The following is a 25,837-nucleotide window of genomic DNA, read 5'->3' as shown; positions in this document are numbered from 1 at the left end:
ACTTAAAAAAAAAAGGAATTACAAGCAGATAATGAAGACTAACTACTGGAAAAAGAAAACATGAAGATGAAGAGCTAATATCTGCACAAATGGAGATGGTCTATGAAAATGTTTGAATGTTATTTGCCTAAAAACTCCAGAGACTTCCCCTGGTGGTCCAGTGGTTAAGAAGCTGCCTTCCAATGCTGGGGATTTGGGTCCTCGGGTCCTCGGGGAACTAAGATCCCACATGCCGTGGGGCAACTAAACCCATGCGTGCACTAGAGCCTGCGTGCCACAACTAACTGAGCCCACGCACAACTAGAGAGAAGCCCATGTGCCACAACGGAGACCATGTGCAGCAACGAAAGAGCCTGCATGCCACAATGAAGACCAGACATGGCCAAATAAATTTTAAAAAATAAGATAAAAAGTCCACATAATCTTAGAGAACAGATGTTTATTATTTGCAACCAGAATGCTTTAGTTCTTGATGGCCCTCTCTGGTACACATCTATTTTGTAATAGGTACAAACCACCTTGGAAAATATATGCTCATACAGGTTCTTTTTGTAAAAGATATTTATGATAGACAATTGTGAACTGCACAGAGACTAAAATGGAATGTTCCAGAAAGAACTAGGATAAAACAGCATTAGGTAGTAATGCTGCTAAGTCTTTATTAGTGTTACCATGTAAATGAGTGAAAGTTTCCATTTTATGTGGTTTTAGGATACTTAAATTCAGATTTTTTATTTTTTTAATTTGATTACGTACGTTTGTAATTTACATTATTAACGAGGATATGCCATGTATAATTTTAAAAATTGCAGTAAAAGTATATCCGCACCACACAACTCTACTGTTGCAATGCTTCCTACAAAGAGGGCTCTTCTACTGGGTTCCTGACCAGGTGTTTGCATGTGGGGAGCACTACCCAAAGTTTAGATCTTGCAGTGTCTTTCAGAATTTAAAAAATTAACTGGGGACTTCCCTGGTGGTCCAGTGGGTAAGATTCCATGCTCTCAACGCAGGGAGGCCCGTGTTCCATCCCTGGCCAGGGAACTATATCCCGCATACATGCAGCAACTAAGAAGCCTACATGCAGCAACTAAGAAGCCTACATGCAGCAACTAAGACATTTGCATGCCACAACTAAGAACTGATGCAGCCAAAATAAAACATAATAAATTAAAAAAAATAAATTGTAAGCTAAAAAGAAATGAGCTATTAAGCTATGGAAACACAGAGGAACCTTCAATGCACATTACTCAAAAAGTGAAAGCCAATCTGAAAAGACTACATACTACACGACGCCAACTATGACAGTCTAGGAAAGGCAAAACTAAGGACAGTAAAAATATCAGTGGTTGCCAGAGGTTGGAGGTGAGAAGGATGAATAGAGCAGAGTTTTAGAGCAGTGAAAACACTCTGTATCCTATAATCCTAAATACATGAGGGATGTGGATAATGCGGGAGGCTATACCTGTGTGGAGCAAGAAGTATACTGGAAATCTCTGCACCTTCCTCTCAATTTTGCTGTGAATCTATAACTACTCTAAAAAAGTCTTTAAAAAAAAAAAAAGCCAACTGTGTAGAATCCTAAATTCCCCACTAACTTAAGCCATTTGTGGAATCCCACTGAGGGTGACAAGAACGCAGCAATATTAAATTTGGGAATAAAGGGAGCAAACAATTCTCTTGGCTCATCTCTAGTTCTTTGTATTCTATAACCTGGTTTCATTGCATTTGGTTTAGAGAAGGAAGGCGTAACTCCCAATGCTGGCAACCCCTAAAATGCAAACAAAGCTAAACATTTCCAAAGACTTAAGGAAAACTCCAGGAAGAGATACACATCCATTCTTACAATAACAGGTAGAACAAAAATGGTGCTAAAAACAAACTATACAGATTCATATAAATTTTGTAAGTACAAAAATTTATTCTGAATAAATCATTTTGTAATTACTGAAAGATGTTCATTACTTTACTTAGCTAATATTTACTTAAATCGAGTTACCCAAACAAAATAAACATGGCAATACAAAAATGTAAATTTACAAAAGCTGTACAAAATAACTTAAATTTAAAAATTAGACTGATACAGTCCATATGATCTCTTAAGGGAGCTATACAATTATAGATTTATATACTTTTTTTAAGGGGGTAAAAGAAAGGATGCTTTAAGGCTTCTTTAAGAGTAATCCTTTTAGCTGGATCATACTCCAACATTTTCTGAATGAGGTCAAAGAGAAGCTCATGTTCAGCATCTTGAGAAAGCATAAATTCCTGAAAGGAAAATAAATACAATCAACAGCCTTTTCTACTACCACTTATTATAATTTTATTTTCCCACCAAAAAAATAGGGAAAACTCAAGGTTTTGATCACTTAAGCAATGACCCAAGCTTACCTTCAGAGGTTTACAGCGCCTTGAAACATATCTGCCAGCAGAACTATGTTCATCCCAGTCTAATCGATCATGATGGAAATATTTACGTTTCCTAAGAGTAAGTCCATATCCATTCATGTTTATAATGTTGACAAAGAAAACTTAAAACATCTAGCAAAGGTGATCGACGGCACTTACTCTTAAACATACCTGGTTTTCTGTATCATATGTTTTGGCAAAGGTCCAAGAATCCTTTCCATCATTGCCAAATGTTCCTTACTATCGTGTGTCTAAAATAGTAACAAAAAGTTATTAACTACCTCTATTTGCACATTGTGCTTTGTTCTTATTTAACACAGCTGCTAAATTTTTAGTCCATAGGTTACAGGTCACAAAGGAAGGTGATCTCTAAAACAGGCATACTTTTAGCAAGTTACAGCTTAGAAGTAAAAATAATTAAGGCCTACAGAAGTTCACCAACAATTTCCCTAAACAAACAAAGATAACTATTTGTAATATACTTAGAAATGTTTCCAATAAAATGATAAATTATAAAGAAAATACAAATGCCCAACAGCATCAGAATTACACGTGGTTTTATTTCTTTACCTTTACCTACAATTAATAGTCTATAATGAGAGAGAGAAAAAGCGCTACCTAAATGTGTATACTTTGTGTTAAATTCATATAAACAGGAAATTTATTTTTGCAAAGTCATTGAAACAGATCATTGTCACTTACTGGAAATACTGTAAATCCAAGGTAATATTCAATAAGAATACATCCTATACTCCAGACATCACATGGCTGGGACCATCCTAGGGCTGCAAAGTAAAGCAAATTGTTAATGAAAAACTCCTCAATATTTCTTATCAACATTTTAAAAAACAAGGATATAATCTGATGTTTGAGCTGGAAAGATCCGAATGGAATCACTTAATCCAAGCTTAAACATAATACGATAGCATAGCATGTAAGAATTAGTTAGGACTCTGGAGACATCTAGTTTCAAGCCCCAAATCTGGCTTACTCTTTTGGGACTGATTTGGGGAAAATTTTTTTTCCTAAACCTCCATTTACTAACTTGTAAAATGGGAGCAAGCTACACCATGCAAAGACTAGACATGACATGTATGAAGTATAACAGGCATTGTATGATTATGTTTTAAAATCCCATCACGGGATTTCCCTGGCGGTCCAGTGGTTAAGACTCCATCTTCCACTGCAGGGGGCGCACGTTGGCCGCACAGCCAAAAAATAAATAAAAATAACATCCCATCACATATTACAAATGTGCAAACTGAATTCTAGAAAGATTAAGCAACTTCTCAAAGTCCCAGAGCTGACTACTTGGAATAACAAAGAGCTTAAAACCCTTAATGTGTTTTACTACACTAATCCCTAAAAGGGAAAAAGGTAGTCCTACAAACACCTAGAACTGTAAATAAATTTTAGTTAGCTTCAATAAAGACATACACAGGTCTCAAAGCACAATTAAGAAATTCTTACCTAAAATAACTTCAGGTGCCCTATAGTGTCTTGTAGATACCAATGTACTGTGATGTTCATCATCATATGTTGCACTTCCAAAGTCTACAACTTTAACATCTGGATTTATTAAAGTACGTTCATCACGTTTCTGAAAATCATAAATGATTAAGGAGGCATTACATTAAGGTGTAAAATATTCACTTAAAACTATGAAGATAAAACATCAAAGACTTACCATTTTGGGATTATATGCCTCTGTGTAGTCAGACTGTACAAATAAGATGTTTTCAGGCTTTAAGTCTGTGTGAGTCAACTTATTACTGTGCAGAACTGAGAATGAAACAGAAAAAGTTCCTGTATTCTAAAAATTGAAAACCAAAACCCTAACCAAACCCCAAAGCCCTGTAACAAAAATCCTCTCTGAATGCCTTTTCATGTCCAAATAAGTGGTCAACATTCAATAGCCTACTACAAAACCACCAGGGACTAAAACCTATTACCCCTCTAAAAAGTTACTTCACTGACAGCTAACTGCTTAGAAGTATCTTTCTCTTATGAAGCTGAGATTTGCCATTCCTTAATTTTAACCCAATGGTTCTAGATTATCATTTTTAGAAATTAGAAAAGTTAAATCAGTCTTATACAATTTATTATTATATGCTGGACAATATTCTCTTTACTGAATGAAATGCAGTAAACTGACCAACCACTTGTAATCAACCACATCTTTCTCCTACCTACTCTTAAACAATGCTTTTTTAAAAAATATAATTTATTTATTTATTTATCTATTTATTTATTTTTGGCTGTGTTGGGTCTTCATTGCGGTGCGCGGGCTCCTCATTGTGGTGGCTTCTCATTGAGGAGCGCAGGCTTCAGTAGTTGCGGCTCGTGGGCTCAGTAGTTGTGGCGCACGGGCTTAGTTGCTCTGCGGCATGTGGGATCCTCCCGGACCAAGGCTCGAACCCGTGTCCCCTGCGTTGGCAGGCGGATTCTTACCCACTGCACCACCAGGGAAGCCCTCTCCTACCTACTCTTAATTAAGTCAGGCCTCCAAATCATATATGTTAGATTGTACTTTTTTCTTTTCAAAGATTCAAATTGGTCTGGCATTAAAACCAGTCTCCATAAACTCAAATTTCTGGAATATATGCCAAACACTTACAATTCACAGACTTGCATATCTGATATGCCATCTTCCTGATATGATCCAGTCGAAAGGGCAGAAAACCATTTTCCTTAATGAAGTCATAAGTACTAAGTCCTAGTAGTTCAAACACAATGCAGACATGACCATGATGTTCAAACCACTCCAACATCTCAACACAGCGGCTATAAACATATGAGAAAAAAACTGAGTACAGCCTCTTACAATTCAAATCTACCCGAGGCCATTTTTCTAAGTTCTATTTTGATACTTACAATGTTCTGCTGGGGTCTGTTGTATTTAAGTGTTCCAGAACTTGTATTTCTGAGCGAGCAGCTTCACAATATCTATCCACATTTTTAACTATTTTTACTGCTACATGTCTACCTCCCCTGTTAATGAAAAGTTAACATTAAAAAAATGATAAAGATGATGTCCAATTCCATTTTTCCATCACTCTTCAAACTGTACTACTTCTATTCTGACCCATTGTATTTGTTTTTTTGAATTTATGGTCTAGCATTCAGTTTTGTCTAATTATATGTAAGTACTCTAACTTCAACTCAGTGTAAGCAACTAGAATGACCTTTGGGCATATGGTAGGGTCGGTAACACATGCTGAATGACAGATTTTTTTCATCAGACCACTTGAATTTTTTTTTTTTGGTCCTTTAACTACATACCAATAGCTCTAATTTAACAATACTGGGACATTACCACCTCAATTTACATTCCAACTAAGAAGTAAAACAAATGTACATAGAGCAGTTTCTTCCTATAATACCAGTCACTGGCTAGTAACTCCAATCTTCTTTTCGTCCAGGTTACCAAAAAAGTTGGGATATAGTGAGGATGAAGAGTTCTAGTTCTCAAAACCTTACCAACCAATAGTAGGAAGCCTCCTCTAATAATTCATTTAGAAAAGCTTTGCCATTCCAAAGGGAAAAAAAAATCAAACAGGAAACAGAGTAAAGAAAATTTCTTACACTATGTTAAGAAATTTCAATCAGTTGTTTGAAGGGCATAGATAATTAAACTTATGACACCAATCTAGGAGAGTTCTCAGCTCTAGCTGTGTCACCCCTTATCAATTAGGTTACTTTCTAAAAATACAGGTTCCTAGGTAAACTACCCTGAAGACTGGTTCAATGTCTGGGGTAAGCAAAGCTCCACAGACTCCTAATATAAAACCAAGGCTAAAATCTACCGATCCAGGAAAAAAAAAACAACAATGGCCACAACTGTGCCCAGTGGGACAACAAAAGAATACTTTCTGAAACAATAAAATCTATTCTCAGCTTGTAATTAGAGACTTACACATACTATTAATAGCTACTGCTTAAGAACACAAAAGGCTAGTAACTTTATTGGAGTTTCCTATACACAAGTCAAAAATCCAAGCTAAAAGGGTATAATGATGTGTCTAATTCATGGTCAGACTTTATCTTAAAGCTGAATAAATTTTCTATACTGTTCACCTTCCCAAGTGCAATCCCAGGCCAGGAGACTTACGCTTTATGATCAATGCACTCCATGACTTTCCCAAAAGCTCCTTCACCTAAAGTATCTACAATTTCATCTAAAAGAGAGAAATAAAACTCAGTTATACAAAGAAGTGGAAACAGTTTACTAACAATAAAGGCTATCAAATGCAGATTATTCTAGTTGATGCTACAAATTTCCTTAGTCACTAGATATTTTATTGGTCAACACTGCCAAAAAACATATATAATTATTTTTAGGTCTAATTTCATTCTTAAACTAATTTCATTAACTTGATTTACTGTTTTGGAAGTTCTGCATAACAAACATTAAATTTCTAAAGAAAGTAAAAACACAACCCCCCCCACCAAAAGAAATGGAAAAAAACAAAACAAAAACAGAGAAAGAAAAAAAGATTTCCAAATCCCTGAAATCTTAATCTATATATAGATTATGTTATCTGAAAAGTTAATAAGTGTTGAAAAATATTCTATACATCTTGCACTTAGTACGTCTCCACTCTGACAGATCAGGTGACCCTCCTCATCATCCTCTACACTCCTGGTTCTTTTCCTTCGGTGACTCTTCTGGAAACGTCAAGTGGGCGGCACCAAGATCATCCAGCCAATCAATATACCCGAGTGAATTCAGGGCAGAATACGAAATTCATTCAGCGGGGAGATATTCAGGCATTCAGATACACGCCAGGCCACAAACGGTTGGCAGGAGCAATTTCAAATTCAGTCCCCAGAAATTCACAGGGCACATAGTTTATGTTAACAGGAGAAAAACATGGCAAGGAACAGATTTTCAGATAAGATACTCAAAGTGGCAAGGCAACAAAACATAATACAATTGTTTTTCTTTTTTAAAAAATGCTTAGTTGTAGCACTCACTGAAACATAATTTTAAGTTTCTAGTGTCCTAATTTAATGTTGCAAAATTGCAGAATATTTACTTGTCAAAAGTAGACTGTGGCCAAATTATAATTTCCCAGCTAAACTAAGAAAATAACAAAACAGCAAATAAAATTAAAAATCCTAATTTTGGGGAGAAAAAAAATTGGCATACAAGAATAACACTATGGTATTTAAAATGTCATCTGAGCTTGATCTCCAAATTAACCCATAACCCATAACATTCAAATCTGTTTAAGTGGTTTCCTTAGTGAAAAAAGGATTAGAGAATATGCTTTGCCAGAACAAAGAGGCATGCACGGCATAATCCTCAGTCGTACAAATATAAAAATTCTACTTCTATTTGTAGTAAGACTTTAACAATTCACATTTATTGAAGTACTATAAGAAAACTTTCAGAATATCTTGTAATCCCTGCTATAAACTAACCTAAATTACCTCCTGTCACTGGAATGACAATTAGTTGCCAACTACTAATAAAATCTATTACTATATTAACTATACAGATATGGTATTTGAAGAATTTCCTATCCAATGCACAAACACAAAAACTCCTGCAAGTTAAAATCGAGACGACTTTATCTTAAACAGAACTTCCTCAAATGATCAAACACAATTTCAAGTTTTCCTGTTCCACAAGGGAAATAAAATTTCCAAAATATTTTAAAACAGCTCATACCCCATGTGAACGATGATATGAAGTGCTGTGGTGAATTCTGTGTTTGCTTTTATAACTACTTCTTCCACTTCTACCAGAGGACTTGCTACTATGGTTCTGATATCTGCTTTCATGATCTCTATGACGATGTCCAGGTTCACATCCTTGACTGTAGTCATTTCTGTATTCATCAATGTAGCGTCGACTATGATAATCCTTCCCATTTATGGATCTGCTTTCCAGATAATAGCTAGAAAAAGTGAAAATGCATTTTCAATGCTCTATGTTAATCCCAAATATCCTCAAATTCTCAGTAAATCTCTTAAAACAGTACTCTTGATAAGATTTTACGCTTTTCTTACCAAAAAGCAAAAAAAAAAAAAAAAAACCTCCCAATTTTAAAACCATTACAAGTTGTCACTGGAAACAGAAATGGTAATCAGTTATCGTAAGTCGCCTCTAGTTTTAATCATGAAAATGTATTTTTCCGCCGGTTTTACTGAAATACAACTGATACGTAACACTGTAATGAAAATATTTTTATACTGAGACACTATAAATATCCTCATTACCTATCAGATGTTTTAGAGTAATTGAATCTGCAGCGCTTGTTCTCCCGTGCACTGCTATGTGATCTCCTCCTCCTTTTATGACTGCCGCTGCTGCTCCTCCATTTTCCATAATCCCAATCTTTTTCATCCCAATCAGGACAATAAGTTCTCTTTGAGTGTCTCATCTACATAAAAGACAAGTTTTTCCCAGTTAAATATTACCCCACATGTCAACACTGTTGCAAATTCACTCTAGTTGTGACGTTTTATTGTTTTTAAATCAAAGTTCAAAAATCATTATCACCCAACCGGAAATCACTGATAAACCCAATGATTTTTTTTCTGCTGCCTCAAAATCTAGAGTCTGAACTTTATTCATAGATATTCTGCATTACTCATGTCACGCTCAGATTTACTAGAAGAGGGTTGGAAAAAGAGAGAGGAGGAAATCCCAATTTCTGAACGTTGGGAAAAATCCTCTCCTGCCAGAATCACAAATTCCTAACAACTTGAAAAAGACGTTATACACAAACTTTTCACCAACTATCGTTCATATCGGTACTGACTGCCCGGGCCTCACCTCGTCTCTAAAGGCAACTCAAAATCAAGAAGCTCCAATTGTTCTGGGCAGGGAGGTCTGCAAAAAGTACCTTGGCTAAACGGCCCCACTGCCCGACTTCTCTCACGCGCTCCTTCAAATACGCCATATTATTTTTCTTTCCTCGAGATCCTAAACCTGACTTTTGTTTACACCACTGAAGGCAAAGGCACGCGCCATTTTCCCCGGAATCCTTTAAGACTCAACTGGACATTAAGTGACGCCGCCTTACACCAGGTCAACGTGTTCTTTCTTTTCATTTGTTAAGAACACTTCCTCAGAGGAGCGAGACTTAGGAACATTCCAGAACCCGAGTCAACGCCACCCCCCGCGGGCTGCCTTGCCGTCTCCGCCCCGCCGCCATTTTACAGCCCGGCCGAGGCCTCCGCCGCCGCAGACAACATGGCGCCCGTGAGCTCCGGGGCTCGGCCCTTCCCCCCTCCCTTTGGGGAAGGCAAACGTTCGAGAACCTTCCCCCGCCTGGCAAACCCTACCGCTACCTTCCACCAGTGACTGACTGGAGCGTTGCGGTTCAAACAGAAATTCGCAGCGACGGGCTTGGCAAAGCATGGAAGACGAGCGGGGCCACCTTTGTGCAGCCGGGAGGGTAGGGAAAAGGGGGTCACCGTGCCGGAGACTGCGGGCGCCCAACAAGCTTGGAGAGGAGCGTCACGAGCGCTCTCGAGGCACAAAAAGAGGCCCTGACACCTGGCCTGCTTCCTCCCGCGTCTTACCGTCCTGGAAAAGAGTCCAAGCCTAAGGAGACAATGCTTGCGACGCGACCACGGAGAAAACGCAGCTCGCTGCTGCGAGCTCCGGCAGCAAAATGGAGCTGACAGTCACCGCGTCAGGACTCTCCTGGAAAACACGATGACGCTGCAAGCGGGCCTCCGCCTCCGGGCGGGGCGCGCAGGCGGGGAGGGCGGAGCGGACTCCGGCTCCGACTTGTGCGCAGGTTCTGGGTCGGGCGCTCAGCGCCCAAGGGTGGAGGGAGGGAAGCTGTTGCTGGCCGCCATGTTGGCCCCGCTCTCCGTTCCGGCTCTGAGAAAACATTGTAAGAGTTGAAGAGAAGAGACTCGTTCATTGTCACTAAAAATTGTGTTTGTGCAGACCTCTTAGAGAACGGACTTGAGGTTATGGGGAGGGGGAAGGGTGAGCTGTGACAGGGCGAGAGAGAGTCATGGGCATATACACACTAACAAACGCAGTAAGGTAGATAGCTAGTGGGAAGCAGCCGCATGGCACAGGGATATTGGCTCGGTGCTTTGTGACAGCCTGGAGGGTTGGGATGGGGAGGGTGGGAGGGAGGGAGACGCAACAGGGAAGACATATGGGAACATATGTTTATGTATGACTGATTCACTTTGTTATAAAGCAGAAACTAACACACCATTGTAAAGCAATTATACCCCAATAAAGATGTTTAAAAAAAAATTGTGTTTGTGAACGCTAGAAATGAGGAAAAGTGAGGGAAGCAGGGTACAAAGTAGCCGGTACCCTATTGCAATCGCTTAAACGATGCTTTAAAAAAAAAATACACCATCTGCATCAAATAGCCCCAAATTGGGAATTGTCTGGATTTGGGCTTTTGTTAAAGTTCTGAGACCTGTGTAAAACTAGTTAAATCTTCGGTGGCTGGGACCCACACGCACTGAACTTGGATTGTAAAGATTTTTCCCGAGGTTTTAAAAGTCGAAGAAATGTGAGAGCAAAAGCCTGGAGACAGAAAGTGGAACTCCTCACAAGCAACATTTCCGCATTAAGCGAGACCTCTGCGGTGTAAAGATGAAGTAAACTGTAAAAGGGGGAAATGGAAGGTCATTAGAAGAAGACAATTATCAGGAAACAACCTCTGAACAACAAAAATCAAGCTGCAATTTTTTTTTCCAAGCTGCAATTTGATGGAACAAAGTAATTGAAAATACTGACTCCCGCGCCCCGCCCCTTCTCCATTTGTCACTTGAAGAAAATCACGTACTCATTACAAATTTAGTGGAACGCATAAAATTATCACGTATTACGGTAAAGCGTAATCTTACTGGCTTTATTTAGACAGGAGAGCAGCGTAGATAACTTGCCGGATACGGATGCACAACTGCTGTAGGGTAAAGTGATGAGGAATATGCATCCCCAGAAACCCTATGCTTGTTTGCATTTCTTAAGCCGCTTCTCAAAATGGCTTTCAAGATGCTTTAAAACCATTAATACCTAGATTCTTACATGGGGTCAGGATCACTAAGTACAAGGTAAGTATTTCACTTGTGAGGGAGAAATTTCTCACAGTAACTTGTGAAATTTACAGCTATTCGGTATATGTTTAACAGCACATTTAAATGTTAAGCAAAACCTAGGGAATCCCAGTCCTTGGAGTATAACAGTTAATCGAAGTCGTTGTGCTAAACACTGTACATAAGTTCTCACTTAATCCTAACAGCAATCTAAATATGGGCATTAGCCATGTTCTGCTATTATAGGTCAAAGTTGCAGTTTGTGCAGACAGCAATTTAGAGTATTTAATTTCTTTAGGCGAAATCCTCACAGTAAAATTACAGGGTAAAAGCCAATGAAAAAATCCTGTACATGTTGCCAAAATTGCTTTCCAAAATGGTTTTAAATTTAGCAAAGCCCACATACAGCCGATTACTGGTTCAGGATATATCCAAAGTTTCATTAATGAAGTTAGCCATTTTAGTGCGTCTGTTAGTGCATGCTATGGGCTGTTTGAAGGGCTATGCCCCCCCCCCATATACTCATGTGTTTAAGTCCTAACTTCCACTCCCTCAGAATGTGACTGTATTTGTAGTGTGGACTGAAAAAAATGCACAATGTGAGAGTAGTGAGGTAAGTTTTATTTGGGGCAAAATGCCTGGGGAGATAGCCTCTCAGCTCTGAGGAACTGCTCCCAAGAGGTAGGGGGAGAAGTTAGTGTTATATATGATTTTAGTGAAGGGGGATATGTGCAGTCAAGCACACCTTTTGTCAGAGGGTTGCTGCTAGTCACGAGGAGCAGGTAGGTGTCTCCATTAATGATTTTAGTGCTTTTCTAGATATGAGAAGATGCAAGAAATTGGGCTCATAAAATCTTCTGAAAATATCTATCTGAAGGCCTGTTCTGCCTGTTTTCCCCAAAGCACAGGGTGCCTCATGCCTGATCTCCACTCTGAACTCCTTTCAAGGAGTGTTGAAAGTCAGTGACTGCAGTGGCTAGTGACTTCACTCTTATACACTAGAGCCAGATAGTAAGCGACAATTTTTAGTTGGCAGTAAATAGGGTCTTTACAGAGGTAATATGATTAAATGAGGTCATTAGGGAGGGGCCTAATCCACTTTAGCTGGTGTTTTTATAAAGAGATTGGGAAACACACACCCAGAGGAAAGATGACGTGAAGACAGGAGTTGGTCATCTGCATGCCAAGGAGAAAGGCCTCAGAGTAAACAACCCTGCCCACATCGTGATCTCCCAACTTGTCTCTAGAACCGTGAGAAACTTTTCTGTTGTTTAAACCACCCAGTCTCTGGTACTGTACTTTGTTTTGGCGGCTCTGAGTGCATAACATTAAAAATTTGTTATTTTGGTGGATACTGAACTTGTAACTTTATTTTCTAATTAGTGAAGTTGCACATTTTCTCTTGTGACTTGTCCATTCATACCTTATTGCTTTTCTGTACAGTTCTCTTTTGTCTTATTTTCGTGCAGTTAAACCTATTCCATCTTTACCTCTGTCAAGTTTGTAAACTGAGAAATTCCTTTCTTCTTCAGAGGAATTCTTTGAAATGTTTTAAATTTTTCTTCGGTTTTCTTTAAAAAGGCAACTCTTTTATCCATCTGGAATTTTGATATATCATGTGAGGTGAAATTCTTTTGCTTTTTTTTCTCCATGTCATTTACTGGTTATCCTAACACAATTTATGGAATAACTTTTTTTTTTGGCTGCACTGTGCAGCACAGGGGATCTTAGTTCCCTGGCCAGGGTTCAAACTCGTTCAAACTCCTGCAATGGAAGCAGAGTCTTAACCACCACCAGGGAAGTCCCCTCTTCTCTTTTTTAAATGATTTTTGGATACTGCTTTAAATAAACTATGTATACACTACTGTTTACACTCTATTATTCTAGTCTTATCCCTCACACGTCACAGTTTTAATATTGATATTTGCAGCTTTATAAAGATTGGGATTAATTCCTTTTTCATTATATTTAAAAAATTTTCCATTATCATGTATTCTTCTAGATTTGCTTTATAATTATTATATGGAGTATCACTACCTGAACCACAATTGGTACAAATTGAATTTAAAGAACCACCAATCCATTAGTGAAATAGTAACTGATCTATCCACTTTACTAAACTGATTAAAAGTTGAGTCCTTTGTATTAAAACTTATCTATTTACATGTCTCTTAGGTCCTGAGACTGTGCTCCCATGGAGTAGACAGTGTCCGATGTCCTTTGTATCCAAACCTGGAAGAAGCTCAATAAATTACTTACTAGTTTTAGTTGTTCAAACAACATAAAAACATGTCTTCAGAAATACCCACCATAGAGATTAAGAATGTGTTGCTAAATGGATTTGGAAATTTCCAAGTTCAACCAAGGTATGAATTACAACTATTCAATTTGCCATTAACCAAAAGGTCTGCAAGCCTTCTACTCAAGAGCTCCAAACGAGTATCTAACAGGACTCAAGAATTCTAATGAATTCAGGTACAATTCAAGAATGGTGGCTGCAGCAAAAATAGCCATGAAGTCTTCCCTCCCCTGAGAGCAAGGGAGACAAAGGGAGCAGCGAGCAGGCAGAGAAGCAGCACAGCCGGCCCTGAGAGTTTGCAGTAATTTGCAGTAACTGGATTTGTACTTTACAAAGCGAACCTCACTCCCTGACACTACGTAATTTACCTTCGGCACCCATCACCCCTGACTGTGTGTTACATACCCCACCTCTCACTCCGGGCACTTACATTCTACAGGCCCCTTGTAACAAATCACCCCCTATAGTTTTTGAATTTCAGAGACAAGGTCACAGGCCGATAAACGAGAGGCAAATGGACGCAGTTTCCAGACTGCCAGACCCCAATTACCAGGCAGCCTGACGCCAGCTATGACTGTTTTGAAATAATGCAAAGGAAAGGAAGCATGCAAGACCTTCACTACTTTGATCCTTACCATATACCCCGGGCTGTGAGCCCCACATCTAAAATCTCCCGATTCCCAAGGAGGGGGGGCACAGTTGAGGTGCTAGCTTGCTGTCTTCCCTTCTGCCTAGCAGAAAAATAAAGCCATCTCTCTCTTCCTCCAAAATCCCTGTCTCCGTATTTCTGTTCGGCCTCGGTGCACAGGGAAGCCGATTTTTCGGCAACATGGTGAAGCAGATTTCAGGCATAGTTTATACTATCCCTTAAACTCGTATGAGTTTTAACTCCCTTTGCTGTGAAACCATGATTATTTGGCAACTTCTGATAGTCTGGGTCAAGGGTTGGCAAACTTTCTTAAACGGCCAGAAAGTAAATATTCTAGGCTTGCAGGCTATTTGGTCTCTGGCACAGCCAATCATTTCTGCTCTGGTAGCACAAAACAACCAGAGCTACTGCATAAACATGGGAATGGCAGAGTTCCAAGAAAATGTTATCTGCAAAAACCGGTGGCCAGCCCGAGGGCTGCAGTTTGCCAACCTCTTGTCTAGCTGGGGAACCACATTACTTTCGTTTTAAAGAGAACTTGGGTTGATCAGCAATATTCTAGTCTTCTGAGTAGTTTATACTTACTGCCAAGTAATACATGGAACAGAATGTCAATTACCCAACTGCTAATGTGATCAGTGAACCAGTCAATTCAGTGTGAGTGGACAGAAATCAACATTCTGGATTTTGATCCTCATGGTAGTCTATGAGAGGCCCAAAGGGGAGCCAGTATACCTCCCTATCTATGAGATCCTTATGGGTACAACTAAGCAGACATAAGAATAAGACATAAGAATGAGCTCTAAGAACCCAGAAGTCATATCTGTAGCACTAAAAAAATGGCACAGTTTGGAATAAAAATTGAGGCAATGTCAGTCAGTACAAAAACTTCCCGACAATCAGTAAAATACTCTTAAGAGTGGTGACAAAAATTCAATGACATGTTTGGAGAAGAAAGATATCAAGTATAAGAAGTGGCAAACCAAATTCTGGCCTAAAAGAGGCCTTAATACCAATTCTAGAAACTAATGGTTAAATTAAAAAGGTGAAACAAAACATGAGGGCATTAGTGTAACTGGCCCCTCAGTTTAGTGTAAGGTATGGAAGGTACCAATAGTAATAAGAGAATAACTGCAAGCTAACTCCCTAATTGCAGTTAAGAAAGAATCAATTAGATCAGCCATCTGCAGAAATGATACAAACGAAGAAATGTTTGGTATCAGTTTTAGAAATACCCCAAATCTAACCTAGGTGATCTAGACAGTGAGTGGGACATAGTTCTTTAACAAATCAATGGTAGAGCCTGATAAATGGCCTGATTAGGTGAGAGTCCTGATATGGTTAAGAGCACAGCTTCCATTTACTTGCTACAGAACACTTACTACATGCCAGAAGCTTTATACACACTATTTCATTTAATCCTCACAAGAGTCATGTGAAGGATCATTTATGTATGAGAAAGTTAAAGCTTGGAGATATTAACTTGCCTAAAGTTAATATTAGGGGGCAGAGCTGTGATTCAAACCCAAACCAGAACTCTACAACTAATTGTATTTTTCAAATGGATCATCTGTAGAACTCTATCCTGCATTATATTTCTTTTTTACCCTGCATTTTGAAAAGATATATATATATATTTTTAAGAGTTTTATTTATTTATTTATTTATTTTTAACATCTTTATTGGGGTATAATTGCTTTACAAGAAAAGATATATTTTTTAAAAATGTTCCATGGGCACATGAGTTGGGAAATTCTGAGGGTTTACTGTACTTCGAGACTTCTCTGAGCCTTTACTATAAAGACCAGGGAAAATAACAACTGGATTGACCGGCCTTTCCAGGCCATCTCTTTATTTGTCCTTCCTCTTTCTAACTGTATAAAGTAAATAATTAATAGAAAATAATATTTCCAGGATGTGGACTACATATGGTAGGAGCATGTAATTAGGGTGCTCAACAATGCCTGGATTTGAGACTCAGCATTTTAAAATGAATATTTATATGGAAAAACAAAATTAAACATAGGGTTTTTTAAAAAAAATTAAAGAAATGCATTAGGTAATAGTTACAGTAAAGAATACCCTCTAAGAATAGGAGTAAAAGCTGTTTGGCTTCCCTTGGTACCACCAACTCATAGAAGATCTTAGCTGTAAACAAGTAGATCTTAGTTGTAAACAAGCTGTATAATGATGCAATCTCTGACATAATTAAAACTGGGTAAACCATAATAGGTGTGTTCCTTGAATAGTTTGCCAAGTATTTGTCCAGGTCTATTACAGCTACTGAGCAAATGGGTTGGCATGAATAGTTATGTCCTTAATGTGTACATCATTAAGAGGTCGATATGTCTTCTCATTTACTGGTAACTTCTCCAATTCATCTAGAGTCTCCAGACCATCTATTACCCTGAAAGAGAAACAATATAATGTTTGAAAATATCCTGAGATTGAAACATAATATCCAAATACCTATAGCAATTACAGTCTCACCATGTCTCATAGTTCTTTGAATTCCCCAGTTGAGTGTACAATAAAATGTCGCTTTGATTTTCTGCCATAGGTAGGGGCCAAAATTCAGAAACAAAAATTCATTTTTATGCCTTTAGACAACAATAGCAATGGAAAGGAATATTCCCACCAAAGTATCTAAACATTGCATTCGGCCTCATTCACATGGAATAGCTACAAATGGGGCCAATATAACCAGTCATAAGGTTTTCTTTGTTATAGGAAAAACCTGGAGAAAGTATGTAAGGATGACACTAGTATTATCAGTACTGCCCTACACTGAAGGTCCTGAAGTGGGTGGCCTCTTTGCACTTTATTGTTTAAATACAGTGTTTTTATTTTTTGCTTCTGGACAACAAAAAACAATATTCAGAATAGGAGAAGATAAGCTCAACAGTTATGCCACTTCCAGCAAGCCCACTTCATGTTTCTATCAAGAAAAAATATATATATATTGAGAGCTATCCTTCTAATATGTTCTAGAAAGTTAGTCTAAAACATTTGCTAAGAAAAAGTGGCTTTTTAGATAATACCTCCTAGTGCAATTCAAATCAATTCCTAAGACATACTAGGTACTTTAAAAAAAGAACAGATTTCCATTTTATTTTACATTTCCACTAAAGTGATACTATAACCAAAGCCTTTGGATTTTACACCCAAATGTAGGACAATTAAGGTCTTGAAATTATAAGTTTTAAATGCTTTCTCATGGGAAGGAAATCCAAACAAGAGGGGATATAGGTATATGTATAGCTGATTCATTTTGCTGTACAGTAGAAACTAACACAACATTGTAAAGCAACTATACTCCAGTAAAAACTAACTAACTAACTAAAGGCTTTCCTACCTTCTGGGTCAGTAAGAGAGAAAGAGGGTATAAGAAACAGATCTCAGGCAAAAAAGGGCATGTAGAATTGAAGCAAGTAAGCCTAGTTAAGTATCTGGGACATGGGCCCCTTTGAGAACCAGTGGAAAGCTATGTACCCTTTTTCTCAGAAAAATGTATGTGCATATATACAAAACAATTTCAAGGAGGTACTGGACCAAAGATTAAGAATTCTTGTTCTAAACTCTACAGTTTTTTTTTACCAATCCAGTAAGATAAGTCCTAGTAATTACTAATCAATAATTCTGAATGGTGGGTTAAGGGAGAAAAGAAAAAAAAGGGAGTCTGGTGCTCGCTTCGGCAGCACATATACTAAAATTGGAACGATACAGAGAAGGTTAGCATGGCCCCTGCACACGGATGACACGCACATTCGTGAAGCCCACAAAAACTACTAAAGGCTATAATATTCCTTTTCATTGATTATTACTAATCTATAAATTAGACATGTATATGGAATAAAAAAGAAAAGCTGTAGACTCTTCTATTTTTAATTAACCTAGCTTGGCATTCAAACTGTTAAATAAAACAAACTCTAAAACTGTGCCTTGGTTTATTAAGCACAGTAAATATTTGTTGACAAACTGACTTCCTGTTGATTTATAAAAGCAATTCCCAGGTAGAGGGCTTGTAATGGATATTCTTGCAGAGACTGCTAAACACTCCCTAGGATCCAATCTCCCCTTCTTATTCACAGAGGCCTGGTTTTATTGCGAGTGGCAATATGTCTGGCTAAGAAACACTGCCTACCCTCCCTTGTAGGTAAGTTCTGGGCTTTCCAGGAGAGCTCTTGAGAAAGGGGCTGACTCAGCTGGCAAGCACCTTTGCCCTTCCTCCTTCTTCCTACTTGGAGTACAACTGTTCCGGCTGGGGCTGTGCTGCCCAAGCTATGGCCATGAAGTGAGCTTCAGAATGATAGCTAAAGACGGTTGAGAAGAAAGACAGAGGCACCTGGAACACTGGTTATACGATAGAACCACTATCACATACCATCTTGTTTAAGCAACTGTTTTTCAGATGTGTTAGTTGATGCAAGATGCTATTCTTAATGAAAACAGATACATACTGTTAACTTGCATAATGATCCTGAAAAAATAGTACTGGCCCTTCTTTTACAAAATAATAAAACTGAGGCTCAGAGAGGTTGTACGTCTCCCAAGGTCACAGGGCTGTTACGTGGTGGACTTAAATTTCAGGTACATTTAGCTCTCATACTGCTCTTTGAGTATTAGTTATGCTATCATCACAGCCACTCATATGCATCCTTTGCATTGAAATTCCAAAGAAAACCATAACCAGAATACTCACTTTCCAAATACTGTGTATTTCATGTCCAGATGTGGCTGCTTCCCATAGGTGATGAAGAACTGAGATCCATTGGTGTTTGGGCCATTATTAGCCATAGATACAACACCTCTAACGTTGTGCTGAAAAAGAAAGACCAAAGTATTAGCTGTTTTTACATAAGTATTCCAAATAAAGGACTGAAACAAGACGTGCACTCTACCTTCCCAGTATTTAAGGGATCAAGAAAACATGTAATCATCTTCCATTAGGGCTAATCCAAATGTTCAGTTTCTGTATTATCTGTATCTCTGGAAACTTGTATCTAAGTTGTTTATATATATATATATATATATCTCAAATCACATTCCCCAATTAATTTCACCTTTGGAGAAGCAGAGCCACAAACACTTTTGGCAATACCAATGTATAATAGAAATAATCCTTACATTTATATTAAGGAACAGTGTGCTGGCATGAAATGATCAGGCAGACAACAAAACCAAAATCCCCATAATCTCTTCACATATACACTGGACTCTGGCTAGTTTCCTTATCTGTAAAACAAGGGAGGTTGGACTAATTCAGCGGTTTATTCATAATTCAAATGCTCACAAGGGTTACCAGATAATAAATTGATAATTGGGCAGAATGTAAACGTTAGGGAATGGTGGAGCCTGGCAAAAGGAATAGTGTAGCTCTTGCCTCATGACGTTTACAATCTTTTTAAACCAATGGCCATAGAGAATGAATCTGTGGGTCTTCCATCCATGGGCAGTCAGTTTATAACCCCAGGACTGGATGATCTAAGGAAGGCCTTGTCTAACTCTAATATTCATGATACTGTTTGCTATACAAGGGACTGTGTACAGGAATTAAAAGGACTTTACTGATAAGATTGAAGACAGAGCTGTCTTACAGGGAGATGCCCAAATATAAAATATACTAAAGGTAACGCCAATGATTACTCTATCTTTAGCTATTCATCAGGGGACACTAATAAGACAAACTACAGAGATGCAGCTTCATAGAGATATTAATGCTTTACCGTTCCCTAAAAGGTGACTACCAATAACATATGTAGTGTTTGATACATACATAAGAATATATGTACCACTTACAACTTAATAAAATCAGCACCCATTAACCTATTTCCAAGTTTTAAGAATTAAAATTTACCAAACTGTTGCATATGCCTATGTGCTCCTCTCAGTTATTACTTCAGCCTCTCCAAGAGGTAACCAGTGTTCTGATATCTTTACATTCAATACATGCCTATACAATATATTGTTTCCTTTTGCTTGTTTCTGAGCTCTATAAAATAGTATCATACTATTTGTAGTCTTCTGGGAAATGATTTCTACACTTAACATTATGTTTCTAAGATTCATACATGTATACATAGCTGTAGTTCTGATTTCTTTCACTGTATAACATTTTACTTCTGAATATACTAAGACTTGTCCATTCAAAGATCAACAGACATTGTTTCTAGACTTTTGTTATTACCAATAGTACTCTAGGAACACTCTTGTACATGCTTCCTAGTGCACATGTACATGAATTTCTCTAGGGTAAACATGTGGGAATGGAATTTCTGGGTTAGAGTACATGAATATTCAATACGCATCCTCAACTCTGGTATATAAGAAAATAGTTCTTAACCTTGTCTGTCTAGGAATCACGAGGGAACCTTAAAATACAATCGAGGTCCTAATCAGTTCTACTGACTTTTTCTCTAGACTTAGGGAGGTAAGGCCCTAATCTTTTATAGTTTTAAAACTTCCACAGGTGAATCTGTAACAGCAAAGTTTGAAAACCACTGGCATAGGATGACAGATTAGTACCAAGGAAGCAGTCATTCATTAATGCCTAAAAAATCATTTCATTTCCAATTCAGAAAAAGGATGACTTTTTTTTTTTTTTGCGGTACGCGGGCCTCTCACTGTTGTGGCCTCTCCCGTTGCGGAACACAGGCACCAGATGCGCAGGCTCAGCGGCCACGGCCCACGGGCCCAGCCGCTCCGCGGCATGTGGGATCTTCCCAGACTGGGGCACGAACCCGTGTCCCCTGCATTGGCAGGCAGACTCTCAACCACTGCGCCACCAGGGAAGCCCAATTATTTTAACCTGTATTATTACAACATATGTATCAAAGTTTCCAAGTGTAAACATAGCATGAAAAAATAGATTTTGAAGTATTCTGGATTTACCTTAAGATATTCACTGTATTCATCTTCAAATTTCTTGCCCCAGATACTGCTACCTCCTCTTCCAGTACCTATATTACAAGACGAACAAATGAAAGAAAGTATTTAATTAAAGCTGAAAAAGGGTTCATTTTCTAAACATAAGGGCTAGTTTATATAGCATAACCCTTTAAATACAAATAAAATTTGGTACGTCCTCTCTTACTTACCAAAATTGAACTTTAAAAACCATAAAAATAAAATATCTCTACAAAAACCAAAACCCCTCCTTATCAATATTGTTCATACTTTAGGGCTCGGTGCTAGTAACTTCTGCTTAAAAATTTCTTGCTAAGGTAAGTTATAAAAACCCCACATGCTTTTATTTTTCTCTTCTTTGTCTAGTCTCTTCTTCACACTACATACCCTAGGTATACACCCTAGGTATTACTGGAATAACTTACCTGTTGGATCTCCTGTTTGAACCATGAAACCCTTGATATTTCTATGAAATATACAGCCATTGTAGTAATTACTGGCACAAAGAGCCAAGAAATTCTGAAGAGAATAAAAACAATGATTGAGAAATGATGTAGCAGAACATAAGAACCATTTAAAATTTAAGAATATTTAAGATAAAGAACCAATTGTAGGGACTTCCCTGGTGGCACAGTGGTTAAGAATCTGCCTGCCAATGCAGGGGACATAGGTTCGAGCCCTGGTCCAGGAAGATCCCACATGCCGCAACTAAGCCTGTGTGCCACAACTACTGAGCCTGCGCCCTGGAGCCCGCACACCTAGAGACCATGCTCCACAACAAGAGAAGTCACTGCAATGAGAAGCCCACTCACCACAACTAGAGAAAGCCTGCGCACATTAACAAAGACACAACACAGCCAAACAAACAAACAAAAAAAAGCCAATTGTATTTATTGAAAACACTACAACAACCTATTTAAATGATATCTTTTAGGCATTACTTTGGATAATGTCACTGCCTAAAACTCTTCAATAGCTTCCTTCTGTTCTTGAAATAAAATGCAAAATCCTCAGGAGAGCCTAGCAAGCCCTGCATGACCCAGCCTACTTCTACATCATCATAATGATAATAACCCCTTCCCTGCTGCTTACTGTGTTAACCCCATCAGGCTTCTGAAAATTCATCCAAAAAACACAGGCTTTCCCACCTTAAGGCCCTTGTACCTGCTATTTCTATACCTGGAATGTTCTTTTTTTTTTTTTTTTTTTTTTTTTTTTGCGGTATGCGGGCCTTTCACTGTTGTGGCCTCTCCAGTTGCAGAGCACAGTCATCCAGACGCGCAGGCTCAGCGGCCATGGCTCACGGGCCCAGCCGCTCCGCGGCATATGGGATCCTCCCAGACCGGGGCACGAACCCGCGTCCCCTGCGTCGGCAGGCGGAATCCCAACCACTGCGCCACCAGGGAAGCCCTGGAATGTTCTTTTTATAAGTCCTTCCAGAGAGATGCCTTCATTACCTTTCACACTCAGTTTTTTGTTGTTTTTTTTTTGCGGTACGCGGTCCTCTCACAGTTGTGGCCTTTCCCGTTGCGGAGCACAGGCTCCGGACGCGCAGGCTCAGCGGCCATGGCTCACGGGCCCAGCTGCTCCACAGCATGTGGGATCTTCCCCGACAGGGGCACGAACCCGTGTCCCCTGCATCGGCAGGCAGACTCTCAACCACTGCGCCACCAGGGAAGCCTTCGCACTGTTTTTAAAGCATCACTTTCTTGGCTAGGCTTGCCCTCACCTTCTTTTAAATAAATCCTTTCCCATTATTCTCTATCTCACAACTTTATTTCCTTCAAAGCATTATTACCCTCTAGAATTACTTTTTTTCTAGAATGAATCTTCCCCCCTGCCTATCTTCCCGGGTAGAATATTAGCTCCACAATAGCAAGGCATGTCTCTTGTTCATCACTGTAGCTCTAGTTGCTGGCAAGATAGCCTTCCATAAATAAATTACTTAATGAATGAATATATATAGCTGACTCTTTTTCCTTCTTGTATTTCTCTCTCTCTTTTTTTTTTTTTGGCTGAGCCACGAAGCTTGCAGGATCTTAGTTCCCTGACCAGGGACTGAACCTGGGCCATGGCAGTGAAAGCACCAAGTCCTAACCACTGGACCGCCAGGGACCGCCTCTTTTTTCCTTGTTTAAATGACAAGAATAGAACCTTGTCATTTAAACAAGTAAAATAATGTATGGAACAGTTCTCTTACCTAATATCTAATGATTATTTACATTTCTTGAGGAAAATGAGCCAAAGGAAAAAGATACCAGCCACTCTGTGGTTAGAGAAAAATTCTCTACCCTTTCTTTCATCCAACTTTGACATCAGAAAAAGAAGTGTAAATTAGACCAGAAATTATCATTGTGGGTTTTTCTTGACAATAGTTTTATAGAAACTTTTTTTTGGATGTTGTTTAAGTTAGATGACTCAATTTCAAAATGGTTATCCTGTTGCATTAACTCATCTTTTATACATACATTACGCTACTCACTTCACATGTTTTGGGTGTCCTCTCACAGAAGACTTCGATTTTAATATCACCTACATCTGTATGCAGTGTCACCGACTAAAAAGGAGAGAGAATGTGAGAACGAATGAGATTTCTTCAGGTGACTTTGTGCACTGTATCATTTCCCTAACTAGATATTAAAGATAACTACCTGAATAAAAACAGAAAGAAACACCATTTCAGAGATGATCCACCCACACAGTATCTCTGAGAGATAAGTTGTATTTCTTCAAAATTTATTTCAGCAGTAGAAAAAAAATTCCAGAAGAGAAATATAAATGTTAAGGTAAAATGATATCTATGCTAAAATATTTGGGAGCAAATATTGTGATGGAAATAATCATTTTAAGTTTGAATATTTCATCAATAAAAATAAAAAGTTTTTATGTATTACTGACTTAAGTGGCAATTCACTAAGTCATTAATATATATTGAAAAATAGTAAGAAAATGACTTTTACATAGTTTCCACCATCTCCCTTATGTAATTTAATTGCGAGAGACTTAAAAAACAATTTCTTTCTCCACTAAAGACAACAGACATAAAAAGCGTCAGTGTTTTCAGATCGTAAAAGTGCAAAGGTAACCAGAGTACTTCTTCTTGCTTGCTTTTTGTTTAATCTGTTGTTTTGGTAGCTAGAATATTCCTTTTGTTACCCCATTCCAGAGAGGGTGGAAAACTTCTGAGGCTTCCTTTTAAAATTCTCTTCTTACAATAGTTGTCCACCTTAGATCAAGAGCAAAAGGATCCAATCAAAATGACCACACCTGGCTATGCTCTTCTGACCCTGCAACACCACCTTTCCATCTCTATCCATCTTGTATCAATCTTTTTCCATAAAAGGTAAATTCTGTGTTTTAAGTGAAAAACATAAAGAATCTGAAATCACTTTACACTGTATGCTTCTACAGATTATCATTGCTCTGTTTTGTCACTGAAATTTCCATGCAGTTTTATTTCCCTTGACTGAATTTCTAAAAATTACTTATAATGAAAGACATTCATAAGAATTCTGTAAAATTTACCATTTTTCTTCTTGATGCTTTCAGGAAGTACTGTTACTTTCTCAGTTTACTGAGAGAAGTTCAAAAACGAGCCTCTATTTCCAAAAGAAAAAACAATTAAATTCACTTCCCTCTCTTAACTCACACTTGCTCATCTTTACCGCATATTTAAGAGAAAAAGTCTCGATGAGCACCCATCCTGCCCCAAGTAATAAAAACCCGGTTATGAAAGCGATCAGGCGATACTACTCGTCTCAAGCCCCTCAACTCCTACTTCCACTGCTCACTCTTCACGGGCCGGGTACATTCCCGCCTTGGGGTCTAAGCACTGGGTGTTCCCCTTGCCTGGAACACGTACACTCGGACATCTGTACGGCTATTTTCCTCACCTCCAAGTCTCTTCTCGAAAGTCTGGTCTGGACCTGATAACTCTATTTAAACCTGCCTTAACGATTTCCTTTTCCATAGCACTTAGCACTAATATACTCTATGCTTTACTAATTGTCTTATTTCAACAACACCCTCCCCGTACAGAATACTCACTGGAAGCAGTCCAAGAACTAACATACACAGCGCTCTGCGAGCATTTGAGTTAAGTGAATGAAAGAATAAGTGACGTTACCCCATACTTACTTAACCACTTCGATTAGCACAGCGGTTGTTAAAAGAGCAAAGGTACAATCGCAGTTGCCCCCACGGGTCTGCAGATTCGAAATTAAGTTTCTTCAGGCCACCGGAGGTCGAGCAAGGGACCTATTAGAGAGAACGCCCTTCACCCGCTCGCCTCCTCCCTCCGCCCCCTCCTCCCTGTCTCAAACCAAACGACTAGAACTAGGGAGACACTAATTTCTCCCCACCAGGTACACTTTTGACTATGAAAGGGTCAAAATTATCTTTTAATAATTACACTAGGACAACAAGCGTAACTCTGGTCATTCTCTAGAAGTGCGTTGGGCTCAGTCGCAAAGCCGGAAAGACCACCTCCGACCGGCTCCCCCGCCCCGCCCACTTTCACGAAGCCGGGAACTTCCGCGCAG

At 38.7% G+C, this 25,837-nt stretch overlaps 2 protein-coding genes and 1 non-coding gene across 5 annotated transcripts; 1 reads left to right on the top strand and 2 right to left on the bottom strand.

Moving 5' to 3' along the window:
* Positions 1-422: 422 nt before the first annotated feature.
* On the bottom strand, positions 423-10,103 carry CLK1 (CDC like kinase 1). Of its 2 annotated transcripts, XM_067741046.1 has the most exons (13): positions 9,949-10,103; positions 8,638-8,801; positions 8,087-8,315; positions 6,987-7,077; positions 6,521-6,587; positions 5,284-5,400; positions 5,027-5,193; positions 4,097-4,191; positions 3,880-4,009; positions 3,112-3,194; positions 2,581-2,660; positions 2,392-2,482; positions 423-2,268 (listed from the first exon to the last, which is right to left on the bottom strand). In XM_067741046.1, the coding sequence occupies exons 2-13, from the start codon at positions 8,799-8,801 to the stop codon at positions 2,125-2,127; spliced, it is 1,458 nt and encodes a 485-aa protein (XP_067597147.1). In that variant the 5' UTR covers positions 9,949-10,103; the 3' UTR covers positions 423-2,124. The 2 variants fall into 2 exon arrangements, with proteins under 2 accessions (XP_067597147.1, XP_067597148.1); XM_067741047.1 differs by lacking the exons at positions 6,987-7,077; positions 8,638-8,801; positions 9,949-10,103 and having other exon boundaries at positions 8,087-8,226.
* Positions 10,104-16,026: 5,923 nt separating this feature from the next.
* On the bottom strand, positions 16,027-25,826 carry PPIL3 (peptidylprolyl isomerase like 3). 2 transcript variants are annotated; one of them, XM_067741051.1, is made up of 7 exons: positions 25,434-25,826; positions 24,822-24,895; positions 23,779-23,853; positions 21,722-21,815; positions 21,282-21,349; positions 19,093-19,211; positions 16,027-16,797 (listed from the first exon to the last, which is right to left on the bottom strand). In XM_067741051.1, the coding sequence occupies exons 2-7, from the start codon at positions 24,822-24,824 to the stop codon at positions 16,671-16,673; spliced, it is 486 nt and encodes a 161-aa protein (XP_067597152.1). In that variant the 5' UTR covers positions 24,825-24,895; positions 25,434-25,826; the 3' UTR covers positions 16,027-16,670. The 2 variants fall into 2 exon arrangements, with proteins under 2 accessions (XP_067597152.1, XP_067597151.1); XM_067741050.1 differs by lacking the exons at positions 24,822-24,895; positions 25,434-25,826 and adding an exon at positions 23,948-24,424.
* Positions 18,073-18,179, top strand: LOC137226903 (U6 spliceosomal RNA). Its single transcript, XR_010944595.1, has one exon. It is a non-coding gene; the product is annotated as a U6 spliceosomal RNA (small nuclear RNA).
* Positions 25,827-25,837: the final 11 nt, after the last annotated feature.

Source organism: Pseudorca crassidens, chromosome 6 (genome assembly GCF_039906515.1).
Source record: "Pseudorca crassidens isolate mPseCra1 chromosome 6, mPseCra1.hap1, whole genome shotgun sequence".
In the NCBI taxonomy this organism is placed as follows: Eukaryota; Metazoa; Chordata; class Mammalia; order Artiodactyla; family Delphinidae; genus Pseudorca; species Pseudorca crassidens.
Note: the sequence above shows the minus strand (reverse complement) of the source record. Positions and strands in the feature narration are given on the sequence as shown.